At 43.6% G+C, this 13801-nt stretch overlaps 2 protein-coding genes across 3 annotated transcripts in view; both read left to right on the top strand.

Moving 5' to 3' along the window:
* The window catches only part of LOC106566295 (breakpoint cluster region protein), a 129360-nt gene extending 120385 nt beyond the window's left edge, over nucleotides 1–8975 (top strand). The window contains exons 21-23 of the mRNA XM_014134192.3: nucleotides 3543–3648; nucleotides 4263–4425; nucleotides 4508–8975. Coding sequence (XP_013989667.3) covers nucleotides 3543–3648; nucleotides 4263–4425; nucleotides 4508–4597 — 359 coding nt within the window. The 3' untranslated portion in view covers nucleotides 4598–8975. The remainder of the gene's footprint in view (nucleotides 1–3542; nucleotides 3649–4262; nucleotides 4426–4507) is intronic.
* A 180-nt stretch (nucleotides 8976–9155) lies between these two features.
* LOC106566282 (cytospin-A) overlaps nucleotides 9156–13801 on the top strand; it is a 40105-nt gene continuing 35459 nt past the window's right edge. For both annotated transcript variants that reach the window (XM_014134174.3, XM_082955407.1), the window contains exon 1: nucleotides 9156–9346. The gene's annotated coding sequence lies outside the window, so the exon portion shown is untranslated. The remainder of the gene's footprint in view (nucleotides 9347–13801) is intronic.

Genomic DNA, 13801 nt, shown 5'->3' on the forward strand with positions numbered 1-13801 from the left:
ACCTACAGGATCGGGTCACCGCCTTGATGTTGGTGGAGAACGACAGGGTGTTGTCCAGGGTCACGCCAAGGCTCTTAGCACTCTGGGAGGAGGACACAAGGGAGTTGTCAACCGTGATGGCGAGATCATGGAACGGGCAGTCCTTCCCCGGGAGGAAGAGCAGCTCCGTCTTGCCGAGGTTCAGCTTGAGGTGGTGATCCGTCATCCACACTGATATGTCTGCCAGACATGCAGAGATGCGATTCGCCACCTGGTTGTCAGAAGGGAGAAAGGAGAAGATTAATTGTGTGTCATCTGCATAGCAATGATATGAGAGACCATGTGAGGATATGACAGAGCCAAGTGACTTGGTGTATAGCGAGAATAGGAGTGGGCCAAGAACAGAGCCCTGGGGGACACCAGTGGTGAGAGCACGTGGTGCGGAGACAGATTCTCGCCACGCCACCTGGTAGGAGCGACCTGTCAGGTAGGACGCAATCCAAGCGTGGGCGGCGCCGGAGATGCCCAGCTCGGAGAGGGTGGAGAGGAGGATCTGATGGTTCACGGTATCAAAGGCAGCAGATAGGTCTAGAAGGATGAGAGCAGAGGAGAGAGAGTTAGCTTTAGCAGTGCGGAGAGCCTCCGTGACACAGAGAAGAGCAGTCTCAGTTGAATGCCCAGTCTTGAAACCTGACTGATTAGGATCAAGAAGGTCATTCTGAGAGAGATAGCAAGAGAGCTGGCCAAGGACGGCGCGTTCAAGAGTTTTGGAGAGAAAGGAAAGAAGGGATACTGGTCTGTAGTTGTTGACATCGGAGGGATCGAGTGTAGGTTTTTTCAGAAGGGGTGCAACTCTCGCTCTCTTGAAGACGGAAGGGACGTAGCCAGCGGTCAAGGATGAGTTGATGAGCGAGGTGAGGTAGGGGAGAAGGTCTCCGGAAATGGTCTGGAGAAGAGAGGAGGGGATAGGGTCAAGTGGGCAGGTTGTTGGGCGGCCGGCCGTCACAAGACGCGAGATTTCATCTGGAGAGAGAGGGGAGAAAGAGGTCAAAGCACAGGGTAGGGCAGTGTGAGCAGGACCAGCAGTGTCGTTTGACTTAGCAAACGAGGATCGGATGTCGTCAACCTTCTTTTCAAAATGGTTGACGAAGTCATCCGCAGAGAGGGAGGAGGGGGGGGGGAGGGGAGGAGGATTCAGGAGGGAGGAGAAGGTAGCAAAGAGCTTCCTAGGGTTAGAGGCAGATGCTTGGAGTTTAGAGTGGTAGAAAGTGGCTTTAGCAGCAGAGACAGAAGAGGAAAATGTAGAGAGGAGGGAGTGAAAGGATGCCAGGTCCGCAGGGAGGCGAGTTTTCCTCCATTTCCGCTCGGCTGCCCGGAGCCCTGTTCTGTGAGCTCGCAGTGAGTCGTCGAGCCACGGAGCAGGAGGGGAGGACCGAGCCGGCCTGGAGGATAGGGGACAGAGGAAATCAAAGGATGCAGAGAGGGAGGAGAGGAGGGTTGAGGAGGCAGAATCAGGAGATAGGTTGGAGAAGGTTTGAGCAGAGGGAAGAGATGATAGGATGGAAGAGGAGAGAGTAGCGGGAGAGAGAGAGCGAAGGTTGGGACGGCGCAATACCATCCGAGTAGGGGCAGAGTGAGAAGTGTTGGATGAGAGCGAGAGGGAAAAGGATACAAGGTAGCGGTCGGAGACTTGGAGGGGAGTTGCAATGAGATTAGTGGAAGAACAGCATCTAGTAAAGATGAGGTCAAGCGTATTGCCTGCCTTGTGAGTAGGGGGGGAAGGTGAGAGGGTGAGGTCGAAAGAGGAGAGGAGTGGAAAGAAGGAGGCAGAGAGGAATGAGTCGAAGGTAGACGTGGGGAGGTTAAAGTCACCCAGAACTGTGAGAGGTGAGCCATCCTCAGGAAAGGAACTTATCAAGGCGTCAAGCTCATTGATGAACTCTCCAAGGGAACCTGGAGGGCGATAAATGATAAGGATGTTAAGCTTGAAAGGGCTGGTAACTGTGACAGCATGGAATTCAAATGAGGAGATAGACAGATGGGTCAGGGGAGAAAGAGAGAATGTCCACTTGGGGGAGATGAGGATTCCAGTGCCACCACCCCGCTGGCTCGATGCTCTAGGGGTATGCGAGAACACGTAGTCAGACGAGGAGAGAGCAGTAGGAGTAGCAGTATTATCTGTGGTAATCCATGTTTCCGTCAGCGCCAGGAAGTCTAGGGACTGGAGGGTAGCATAGGCTGAGATGAACTCAGCCTTGTTGGCCGCAGACCGGCAGTTCCAGAGGCTGCCGGAGACCTGGAACTCCACGTGGGTCGTGCGCGCTGGGACCACCAGGTTAGAGTGGCAGCGGCCACGCGGTGTGGAGCGTTTGTATGGCCTGTGCAGAGGAGAGAGAACAGGGATAGACAGACACATAGTAGACAAGCTACAGAAGAGGCTACGCTAATGCAAAGGAGATTGGAATAACAAGTGGACTACACGTCTCGAATGTTCAGGAAGTTAAGCTTACGTTGCAAAAATCTTATTGACTAAAATGATACAGTACTGCTGGCTGGTGGAGTAGGCTAACTAGCAGTGGCTGCGTTGTTGACTTTGAACGTGTAGCTGGCTAGGTAACCTCGGTAGTTTCAGTACTACACCTTGTCATGATACAAAGCAACTTTGTAGCTAGCTAGCTAACATAACACTAATCAAGACGTTCCTTGTAGTGTATTTAGTTTCAACAATGCTGCACGTCGGTAATAGTTGGCTGGGTTAGGAAAAATGGCGTCGCGGGGGACGGAAATAGCTGGCTAGCTAACCTCGATGGCTGGCTAGCTAACAATTATCAAGCTATGACAAAGACAACTAAGTAGCTAGCTAGGTAACACTGCACTAGTCAAATCGTTCCGTTGTAAAGTATTAGTATCTACAGCGCTGCTAGTCGGTAACGGTTGGCTAGCTGGCAGTGGGTTAATGATGACTAGGTGTGTTGAGTAAGTCTGGCGCCGCGTCGCGGCTGGCTGGCTCACCTCGATAATACTCAAACTCAAACTACACAATTATCTTAGATACAGAGACAGCAAAGACAACTATGTAGCTGGCTAACTAACACTAACACCACACTAATCAAGTCGTTACGATGTAATAGTTTCTGCAGTGCTGCTAGTCGGTAGAAGTTGGCTAGCTAGCAGTGATGACTAGCTAGCTAGCAGCTAGCAGTGTTGACTACGTTAGGAGGACGAAGATAGCTAGCCTCGATAATTACTCAGTTACTCTAAACTACACAATTATCTTTGATACAAAGACGGCTATGTAGCTAGCTAAGAAGAATTGCTCAGATCAAACAAATCAAGCCGTTGTAATGTAGTGAAGTGTAATATTACCTGTGGAGCGAAGCGTGGTGCGGCTGCTCGCTCCAAACCGGAAGCCAATTCTAGAATGTAGAAAATAGTAAAAATAAAGAAAAACCCTTGAATGAGTAGGTGTGTCCAAACTTTTGACAGAGACTGTACCTATAGTATTATCATGGTATAACTTAGCACTCAGGTTAATGTGTGAATGTCTGTCTCTCTGTCTGTAGCCCTGTCTGACAGCGTTGCCAAAGAGAGCTGCATGCTGAATCTACTGCTGTCACTGCCAGAACCCAACCTGGTCACATTCCTCTTCCTGCTGGATCACTTGAAGAGGTACACACAGACAGACACACATACATAGAGCTACCACAGACATAGAGCTACCACAGACATAGAGCTACCACAGACATAGCGCTACCACAGTCATAGCGCTACCACAGTCATAGCGCTACCACAGACATAGAGCTACCACAGACATAGAGCTATCACAGTCATAGCGCTACCGCAGTCATAGCGCTACCGCAGTCATAGCGCTACCGCAGATATAGAGCTACCGCAAACATAGAGCTACCGCAGACATAGAGCTACCGCAGACATAGAGCTACCGCAGACATAGAGCTACCGCAGACATAGCGCTACCACAGACATAGCGCTACCACAGACATAGAGCTACCACAGACATAGAGCTACCACAGACATAGCGCTACCACAGACATAGCGCTACCACAGACATAGCGCTACCACAGTCATAGAGCTACCACAGACATAGAGCTACCACAGTCATAGCACTACCACAGTCATAGAGCTATGTACAGACAAACACAGGGATTTAGAGACAAGCAGATCCCAAAGTCTTTCTTTGAATAAGTAATAGTGATTATTAGGTATTTTCACTTGGTGTATTACCATGAGCCACCATTCACCCTCTGTCTCTCCCTGCTCCCCAGGGTGGCTGACAAGGAGAGCATCAACAAGATGTCCCTCCACAACCTGGCCACAGTGTTTGGCCCCACGCTGCTGCGGCCTGCAGAGAAGGACAGCAAGATCCCCACCAACCCCACGCAGCCTATCAGCATGGGAGACAGCTGGTCCCTGGAGGTCATGTCACAAGTAGGCGATATAGTCTCTCTCCCTCACCCCATCCCTCTTCTTTGATATTGATGTCCTTCTAACTGTCCGTCTGTCCCTCCAGGTCCAGGTGTTGCTGTACTTCCTCCAGCTGGAGACCATCCCCACGCCGGACAGTAAGCGTCAGAGCATCCTCTTCTCCACCGAAGTGTAGAGTGTTCCACAGGTTCCCATCATGAAGACAATGGGAGAGAGAGGGTGAGATGGAGACGTCGACTCAAACTGAGTCTACAGTACAGTATGTCCATTTGGGAAGGCTACTGAGAGTGAGAATGGCCTTTGCTGGACTGCAGCAGGAGATGTATTCTGCACTGATTCTGGACATACCTTGCAGAGGGCGCCACCATCCCTCTGAGAACAAGAGGGTGGACACCAATCCTCTGTTGTACCACACATATCTGATGACGATAACGCATTAATACATCACACCCAATAGCCAGTGTGACTCTCTGTGCCTCTCTGACACAACATATCCTTGTCTCCTCGCTCTGTCTCTTCGCTCTCATGTCGAAGCTCCACAGCTTGTGTACGGTGTACGGAATGAATGCCACTACTGAACATGCCTGCTGCAACCACAAATGAAACACTTCAGTTTGAGTCTGATCAGCATGTAGGGGAAAAGAGCGTCCAAGGTTATTTAAAAAAAAAATGTTTTGCTATTGTCTCCTGCTTTGTTGGCAGAAAAACAGGCAGAGCCTGCACATCGTTTTGTTTAGCCTTTTCAAATGTTGAGTTATTTCTTAATCCACTGCTGAAGAGATTCAAACCGTATGTTTTACACATGATACATTAGCACCGCAATGCTACGAGAGTTCTGTTGAAAAGGAACATCTGGGTTCTCTGAAGACTTTTAAAGAGGAACATCCAGAGCTGCCAGCATCACCAGTCTATTTGTGTGTCCCAGGAATCCACCACTCACAACAACAACAAAAGTGTTTACAAGGTAAACAAGCCTTGGACAAAGGCAGAGACAGGGAGACTGCAACAAAGGCATTTGTGAAATAGGAACAGTTGACAGAAACAGATTATCTGTCATTTATAATAAGACTGCCTACAGTTTGGACCATAAAGCAATTCCCTCTTTTTTTGTTCTTTGTGTTTCAAGTAGTCCTCAGCTTAAATACCCAGGAAGCAATAGATTTTCTAACATAGGAGTTTGTCTGCGTTCATATCCTTAGTCCGGAGATGTCCTCATCATGGTAACATAGGAGATCTTGCCAAAATGATCTGTTGTTTGGGATAAAAGAAAACTATTGTATTTACAGATACAGTACAGTATGTACATAATCATAATGCTGTAATTGTTTTATTTGACTTATTTTAACAGTGTAATAATCATTGTTATGATTATAATTTATGAAGAAGATAAAATGGGGTGGGGGCAGAAATCAACATGTTTTTTTTCGATGTGTTTGTTTTGATTTGATGAAGGTGGTATAGGTTACAGACTTGAGTCCTGGAGGTCTGAGGTGATGGGAGATCATATGCTGCCTATGTAACCAGGATGTAGTCTTGTTGTGGGAATAACTGCAGTTTTGTCCAGCCTATTGTTAGCCATTTATCCGTCATGAAGGTAACTCTCCATCTTTGAATGCCAATGTCATAACCCCTCTTCATCTGTTTTGAGTGTTCCAGTCCCAACCATCCAGCCTGAAATCTTGATGTGTTACTGAAGTAGGATACAAAACATTACATTTAGTTGTATACAGAACAACAATAACAATCTCTACAATTTACAATAATAACATGTTCCCTTTCTACAACTTACAACAATAACATGTTTCCTCTCTACAACTTACAACAATAACATGTTTCCTCTCTACAACTTACAATAATAACATGTTCCCTCTCTACAACTTACAACAATAACATGTTCCCTCTCTACAACTTACAACAATAACATGTTTCCTCTCTACAACTTACAATAATAACATGTTTCCTCTCTACAACTTACAACAATAACATGTTTCATCTCTACAACTGTGTCGGTGGAGACAGTTGTTGTCATGAAAATGAAAATCATTCACCTGTTTCAAACATGTTGCGCTAAATTGTGGGCGCTCTACATTTTACCCAAAGTGAACCATTCCGTTGATGTTATGAAGGAATACTTGTTTATCCTCTTTTCAATGAAAGTGACCCATCTTTTTCTCACCCATATTTATGAGGGTGGCTGGACAGCTGTCATTAACTGTCCTCTAAACCCTTCCTTAAGCTCGTCTCACTCCTGGTCTGCCTGATTGTCACCCACCAAAAGGCCATGGAAAAGAAAATGCTCTTAGAATATTTTGTTCAGAAGGAAAAAAGAGAAGATTATATTAGAATGGTTTTAATTTCAGTACCTGCAGGCATGTTTGATTAATGCAGGCATGTTTGATTAAAGTTATTTTCTTCTGTGTGTTGTCATAAACATATTGTTGTTATATTGGGCAGCAGGATGTTAGTGACCAATGTGTTTTGGTTTTGAAAAACCAAGCTTAAAATATGTTATGATATTTCATTCTGGCTGGATAATTGTTAACAAGTAATGTGTTTACTAACTCAGTCTGTACTACTGTCTGCACTACTGAGATTTCATGAAGAACTCCGACATTTTGAAGTTAGCAGAGACATTTCTGACAGTTTTGACTGTACAGTAGTAAGTAGCTAGTGTAAAATCTGGCATCTGAGTGTGTGGTTGTACATGCAGCATTGATGTGCACACATGCGTGAGTGAGTGAATGAAATAATGGGATGATTTGCTGTAAAAAAGTAGAATTAAGACATAACGTTTCAAATCCTGACGTATCCATATGCTGACATATCAACTAAATCAGCTCCAGTTAATAGCCATAGTCATAATTTTAGTAACACATTTTGTCCTAATATATCCTCACATGTCCCATACACATAACTGTACATTGGAGGAAGCCATTGATTATGAGAGAGAAAGGCAGTGCATTCACCATTCATTTGGATCTCTTTGATTTATATAATTAGTGCTCAATGTGCACTGCTCTGCTCCGTTGTGCCTCCGCGTTATAGCTTTTATTCAGCACGTATGCCGTGGATTTCAATGTGTCAGTGGAATTTCTGTAAGGAGACTTACTGGGGTGCTGTAGTCTCCCTCGCCTTTTGAGAAAACAGATCTGTCATTAAGGCACCTATTTTGAGACCAATACATGAACGTAGAGTTTGGTATCGCAATTCATGCTACTATTAGCCTGTGTGGGAGATCTCGTCTGCTAAGCCCAATTCATTTTTGCAATCATACGAGACAGACAGACAAATGCTTAGTCAATAACCCTCACTCTGACTTAGCTCTGTCAACAATAGCAAAATAACTCATTTTCAGCTTTTCTGTTCCAGTTCTGTGTAAAATGAAGTCTACTGTATTTACGGAGATGAATACCCTCATCTGAAGGAAATTATATTAGTAGTAGCAAAGTGGTATCTATACTTGTAGAAGGAGGACACTTTCAAAATTCACTGTCATGTTATATGACTCATATATAGATAATATCTCTCAAGGCACTATGCTATGCTGTGTATCGTTCATTTGCAAGATGTCCTTTGTATTTTCAAATAACTGCCAAACAGTTTGTAACCATCTGTTGTCCTAACTGTAACTACTGTATGTATCAACATGTCACTAATCCAGAACAGGATTTAATTTGGAGGGGCTTGCACTTTCAGTTTCTTTTGGTTTTACTCCAGACTGCCCACTGTGATGCTTTAGGACATTTTCTGTGGTTTGGAAATGATTTGCAAGGAAAGATGAAGGTTATTTGAGTTTATATAGGTTACTCATCTCTCTAACCTTGTCTTATGGTTGTACAATATGTATTGTATGTATCATACTAGAGACATTGGGTTCTTAGGTTTATTTATTGTGATGTTCATCCAAGTTTGGGCAATACATTTAGGATTAATCATATTAATAAAACAGTTGAATAATTAGGCTTCAACTGAAAGAGAACTTGGTTATTGGTTGTCAGTGTGATTCTTCATAGGGCTAGTCACTTACCATGCCTCTTTCACAAAAAAGTAATATATGTCAACATAAGATTATTATAAATATGTGCACTATGTTTTAAAGTCTAAAAATATGGAATATATTACTCTATGTACGACTTTAGCATTTCAGTGTATGCATACTGTATGATGAATGAATATTCATTCTTTCAGTCCTTGTAAGTTGACATGAGCCTGGCAATAGTTTATTATAATTCACTCCCATATTAAACGTATTTTAAATGACCTGAAACCATATTTTGACATCTTGGGAATATGTGTGTTTTATTCCACATTTTCTAGTTGACTGTGTGAAGCTAAAATGATGGTACTTGCTGGTTATCTACAACAACAAAAAATACATTTTACCTTTTTCTGTTTTTCAATTTAGATTTATTTCCTTCTGGTCAGCATACATGTTATGTCATGAGTCTGTAAAAAGGGATACTGTAGTCTGAGGAAAATACATGTTTGGAAGGCATTTGCAGCCTCTGTTTGTACACAAAATGTTAAATAAAATCGGTATCTATGTAAAAATATGGCAATGCCTTATATCTTCAATTGAGCATATCTTGACCTGGACCCAACTAGATTTTACAGATCGCATACATATCACCACATCACAGATTCACTACATGTCGTTATCACATTTTTATATGGCCCCCACCATATAATTTGCTACGTTCCAAAAAGGACGTGGAGAGGGATCTGTCAGGCGCCGTCCCACAATTCCAAGCATTAATTGGGAATGCTCGCTCTACGGTGCTCATGTTGTGTGTCCTGTCAATGGAGAAGATCAAGGGGCGCAGGGACGCTGAGGATGGAGTGCATGAAATGACCAATACTGCATATTGTAACTTCAAACCGATGGTATCCGAGTCATTCGATTATCTCTACCAAAGAATTCCAGGTAAAATGTGTTAGATGTTTTTCAAATTGTGATTGTTTGTGTGTAACTAGCTAGCTACATGTATTGTAGGTGGCTAGCTAGCTAACGAGTTAACGTAGCTAAGCTAACGTTACAGTAACTTCATCGAGCCAGCAGTGTCTGATAATTTCAATGTATAGAAATAATACATACATACCTACCTAGCTAGCTAATTAGCTAACTAAATAATACGCTAGATAACAAAATACAATAACATTACTGTTGTCTTTTCATTTCGTTAGCTAGCTACTTTCCTCCCCTCCAAACAAATATGAGAAGGGTTAGGGTAAAGAAAAATCCACTCATTTTGACCAAATTGAGACACCAATTTATATTGCAGCCATACTATCACATTGCATAAAGTCAGAATAGGGTTGACATCATAGTAGTGTGTTCTACCAGCCATGGTAGTGTGTCCACTATCAGTAACCTGTCAAACTATGTATCATTCATGTGATGTTTCACACTATGTGAAGGAGATGTATCTCTTGAGTAGTCATGCTCATTTAGCCGCAACCACCAAATATATATTGGGACTGCCAGTGACCTTTTTGTTGTGATCATTACATGTCACACTAAGCCTTATTAGTTTGCTACTTCTAGTGCCATTCTGCACCCTGGAATAGATTGAGATGAATAACTTCTAACTGGCATGAAGGATCATTTCACATGGTGCAGTAAAAATCACAGTCTGGCAAGCAATTAACAGAGGTTTTATTGAGCAGACAACTGGTATTGACTTTTGCTGCCTGCAGCACATTCCCGGCCACACAATGTCCCCAAAAATCCCCAACATTCCTCCAAACCTGCGTGAGGTCCCTGGACATGGGGGAAGGGGTTTCAGCTTGTGTTATTAAAGCTATGGGAGAAAAGGAGAAGAGAGGAGGGCCAGTGTTATAGGGTCATCGTTTTTAGGAGCAAGATGAGGAATTTGAGGCAGTAGAGAGACTATCCAGTCAGTGTGGTTTTATTCTCTCACGCTGTGTATGCATTGAAACAGTCAGCATAAGTGTATTGTGGAGCAGCAAATGTAGCCTAGGCCTGTTCTCTATCTATGTAACCGTAGCATGGACAGTGAATCAGCGCCACTGCTAAATGCATATAGGGGAAACACTGGAATCATGTTCTTCTTGCCTTATCATATTTTTCTTGCCTTGTGGATGATCTGGCTTTCATGACAAAATTCTTTATGTATTCCTCTTCTGTGATGCTCAACACGGTGTTCTACCCATTAAACCTTGATATGAGATCTGTCAGGAGCCATCTGGTGCTGGAAATAATGGTGCAGCTGCTCTCTTAAAACAGACAGCAGTGTTTTGAAAACCTGGCACCTCTGCATCCTACCCCTGCCATAGTGAACAAGGTTAATTTGTGGTATTCAGCAGGGATAGGGTCTACAAGCAGTTGTTACCATCCTGTGTGAGAGACTGAGAGTCACACTCAAGCAATGCTCAATCTGTTAGTCAGCAACCAACTTGATTGTATCATTCATCTGCTCTCTTTTCTTCCACCCCCCCATCCGACCTCTGTCTCTCTTTGCTTTCCAGGGTTGTTTCCTGGTGGTTGTGTCAAACGTTTGTCTGGTCTCCACCCTCAGCAGCACCAATCTATATTGGCCTTGTACAAACCATACTATGCATTCATAGTTCCCCCTCACTTCCTCCAGTATCTATCTGGTCTGATTTAGTATTGGCTTTAATTAGGTCAATAGGAAATTACAGTCAGCCAGACTCAGTGGGGATCCAAAGACACCAGCCTAAGCTCAGACCTTTACCCAGTCAGTGGCTCACTCAAGGTCAGGCTCGGTCATTAGACGCTGACTCACTCTTGGGCTGTCCACTGTGATCATATTATTTTCAAATTTGATTTTAATCTTAGGCAACTGATTCAAGTCGTAGTCTAAGAGTGCATTGAGAAAGCTTTAAAAGAATAGGCTGTATTTCAGAACAACAGTTGCATTTTATGTTGCAGTTAACAGGTAAAGCTTTTTAACACATGGACTTCAAACAACAGAAACACATCTGGTATCTGACTGCACTTTAAAATTCCTGAGTTGGCTATACGTGTTCCCTTGTCTGTGTGTGTGTTACTCCCTCATTTCAAATGAAGAGAGTATGTCCTACACACAACACTGAGTTATGCTAGTGCATACTGAGTGGTATTACCATGTCGTCCCATTCCCTCTACTCTTCAACTCTAGAATTCCAGCTATGGTATAATTTTCTACTCTTATTGTCCAATCCATCTTCAGCGCAAACATTTCTACCCCGACGCCCTGGTACTAATATCATAAAGCTCACCATGGCCAGCCCAGGATGTTTATTTACTGTAGCTTAGGCTGTGTATTTCCTTTTTTGGTCAAACAATTAGACTAGGCTAAATTCCTCTGGTACTGATACTTTATCATAATACTTCACTCTACAGAAGGAGCCTGAAAGATTTAGGTTTTCACAACTGCCACCAATTCTGAGTCTGGCTGCATCCTCAGTAAGCCTTTCTAGAAACTATCTGACTCAGGGTGGTGTTGATATCCTGCCTCTTGTTGTTTGAACATGATGCACTACAAGGATAGTCCCTGTTACTGGATGCCCCGACTCAGTCAGTGAACCGTGTGGGTGGGCAGATGTCTGTTAGGTTGGGTGTGTCTCTAGACATCTAGTTGCTTTGTCTACAGTTCAAACGGATCCAGTTCAACGATAAGGGAAGGGGGCTGGGGAGAGGAAATGTTATGGTTACTATGGGTATACCTGTCTTTGAAAAAATGTTCAAAGCTATCTTGCGTGCTATTGCAGGGTAGTGGTTATAATGGTCCAGCTTTATCTGTGGTATGAATAGACTGATCTGGGAATGGGGACTTACAGACTGTTCGTCAGTCAGGCAATATGTGCTTCATTCTAGGTGATGACGAGTAGCCTGATCAATTTGAATAATCAGTCTTATCTTATCTTGAAGATCTCAGACATAAGCCAACGAAAGTGAGTGTTTTTTCTCATTGTCTGGGCACCGTTATAGGTCTGCACACACAGGCTCCTCATGCCTCGTAAGGCCCAGTCGACCTGCCCAGACCACCGTTACTGCTACAGTGCAACCTCCTCGTGATGTTGTGATAAGAGCCAGCTACAGTTGAAGTCAGAAGTTTGCATACACTTAGGTTGGAATCATTGAAACTCGTTTTTCACAAAATTCTTGTTAACAAACTATAGTTTTTGCAAGTCGGTTAGGACAACTACTTTGTGCATGACACAAGTCATTTTTCCAACAATTGTTTACAGACAGATTATTTCACTTATAATTCACTGTATCACAATTCCAGTGGGTCAGAAGTTTACAAACACGAAGTTGACTGTGCCTTTAAACAGCTTGGAAAATTCCAGAAAATGATGTCATGGCTTTAGAAGCTTTTGCTAGGCTAATTGACATAATTTGAGTCAATTGGAGGTGTACCTGTGGATATATTTCAAGGCTTACCTTCAAAATCAGTGCCTCTTTGCTTGACATCATGGGAAAATCAACAGAAATCAGCCAAGACCTCAGAAGAAAAATTGTAGAGCTCCACAAGTCTGGTTCATCCTTGGGAGCAATTTCGTCTGAAGGTACCACGTTCATCTATACAAACAATAGTACGCAAGTATAAACACAATGGGACCACGCAGCCGTCATACCGCTCAGGAAGGAGATGTGTTCTGTCTCCTAGAGATGAACGTACTTTGGTGCGAAAAGTGCAAATCAATCCCAGAACAACATCAAAGGACCTTGTGAAGATGCTGGAGTAAACGGGCACAAAAGTATCTATATTCACAGTAAAACAAGTTCTATATCGACATAACCTGAAAGGCCTCTCAGCAAGGAAGAAGCCACTGCTCCAAAACCGCCATAAAAAAGCCAGACTACAGTTTGCAACTGCACATGGGGACAAAGATCATACTTTTTCGAGAAATGTCCACTGGTCTGATGAAACAAAAATAGAACTGTTTGGCCATAATGACCATCATTATGTTTGGAGGAAAAAAGGGTGAGGCTTGCAAGCCGAAGAACACCATCCCAACCATGAAGCATGGGGGTGGCAGCATCATGTTATGGGGGTGCTTTGCTGCAGGAGGGACTGGTGCACTTCACAAAATAGATGGCATCATGAGGGAGGAAAATGATGTGGATATATTGAAGCAACATCTGAAGACGTCAGTCAGGAAGTTAAAGCTTGGTTGCAAATGGGTCTTTCAAATGGGCAATGACCCCAAGCATACTTCCAAAGTTGTGGCAAAATGGCTTAAGGACAACAAAGTCAAGGTATTGGAGTGGCCATCACAAAGCCTTGACCTCAAGCCTATAGAAAAACTTGTGGGCAGAACTGAAAAAGCATGTGTGAGCAAGGAGGCCTACAAACCTGACTCAGTTACCCCAGCTCTGTCAGGAGGAATGTGCCAAAATTCACCCAAC

The sequence above is a fragment of the Salmo salar genome, chromosome 01 (assembly GCF_965601325.2).
Source record: "Salmo salar chromosome 01, fSalSal1, whole genome shotgun sequence".
In the NCBI taxonomy this organism is placed as follows: Eukaryota; Metazoa; Chordata; class Actinopteri; order Salmoniformes; family Salmonidae; genus Salmo; species Salmo salar.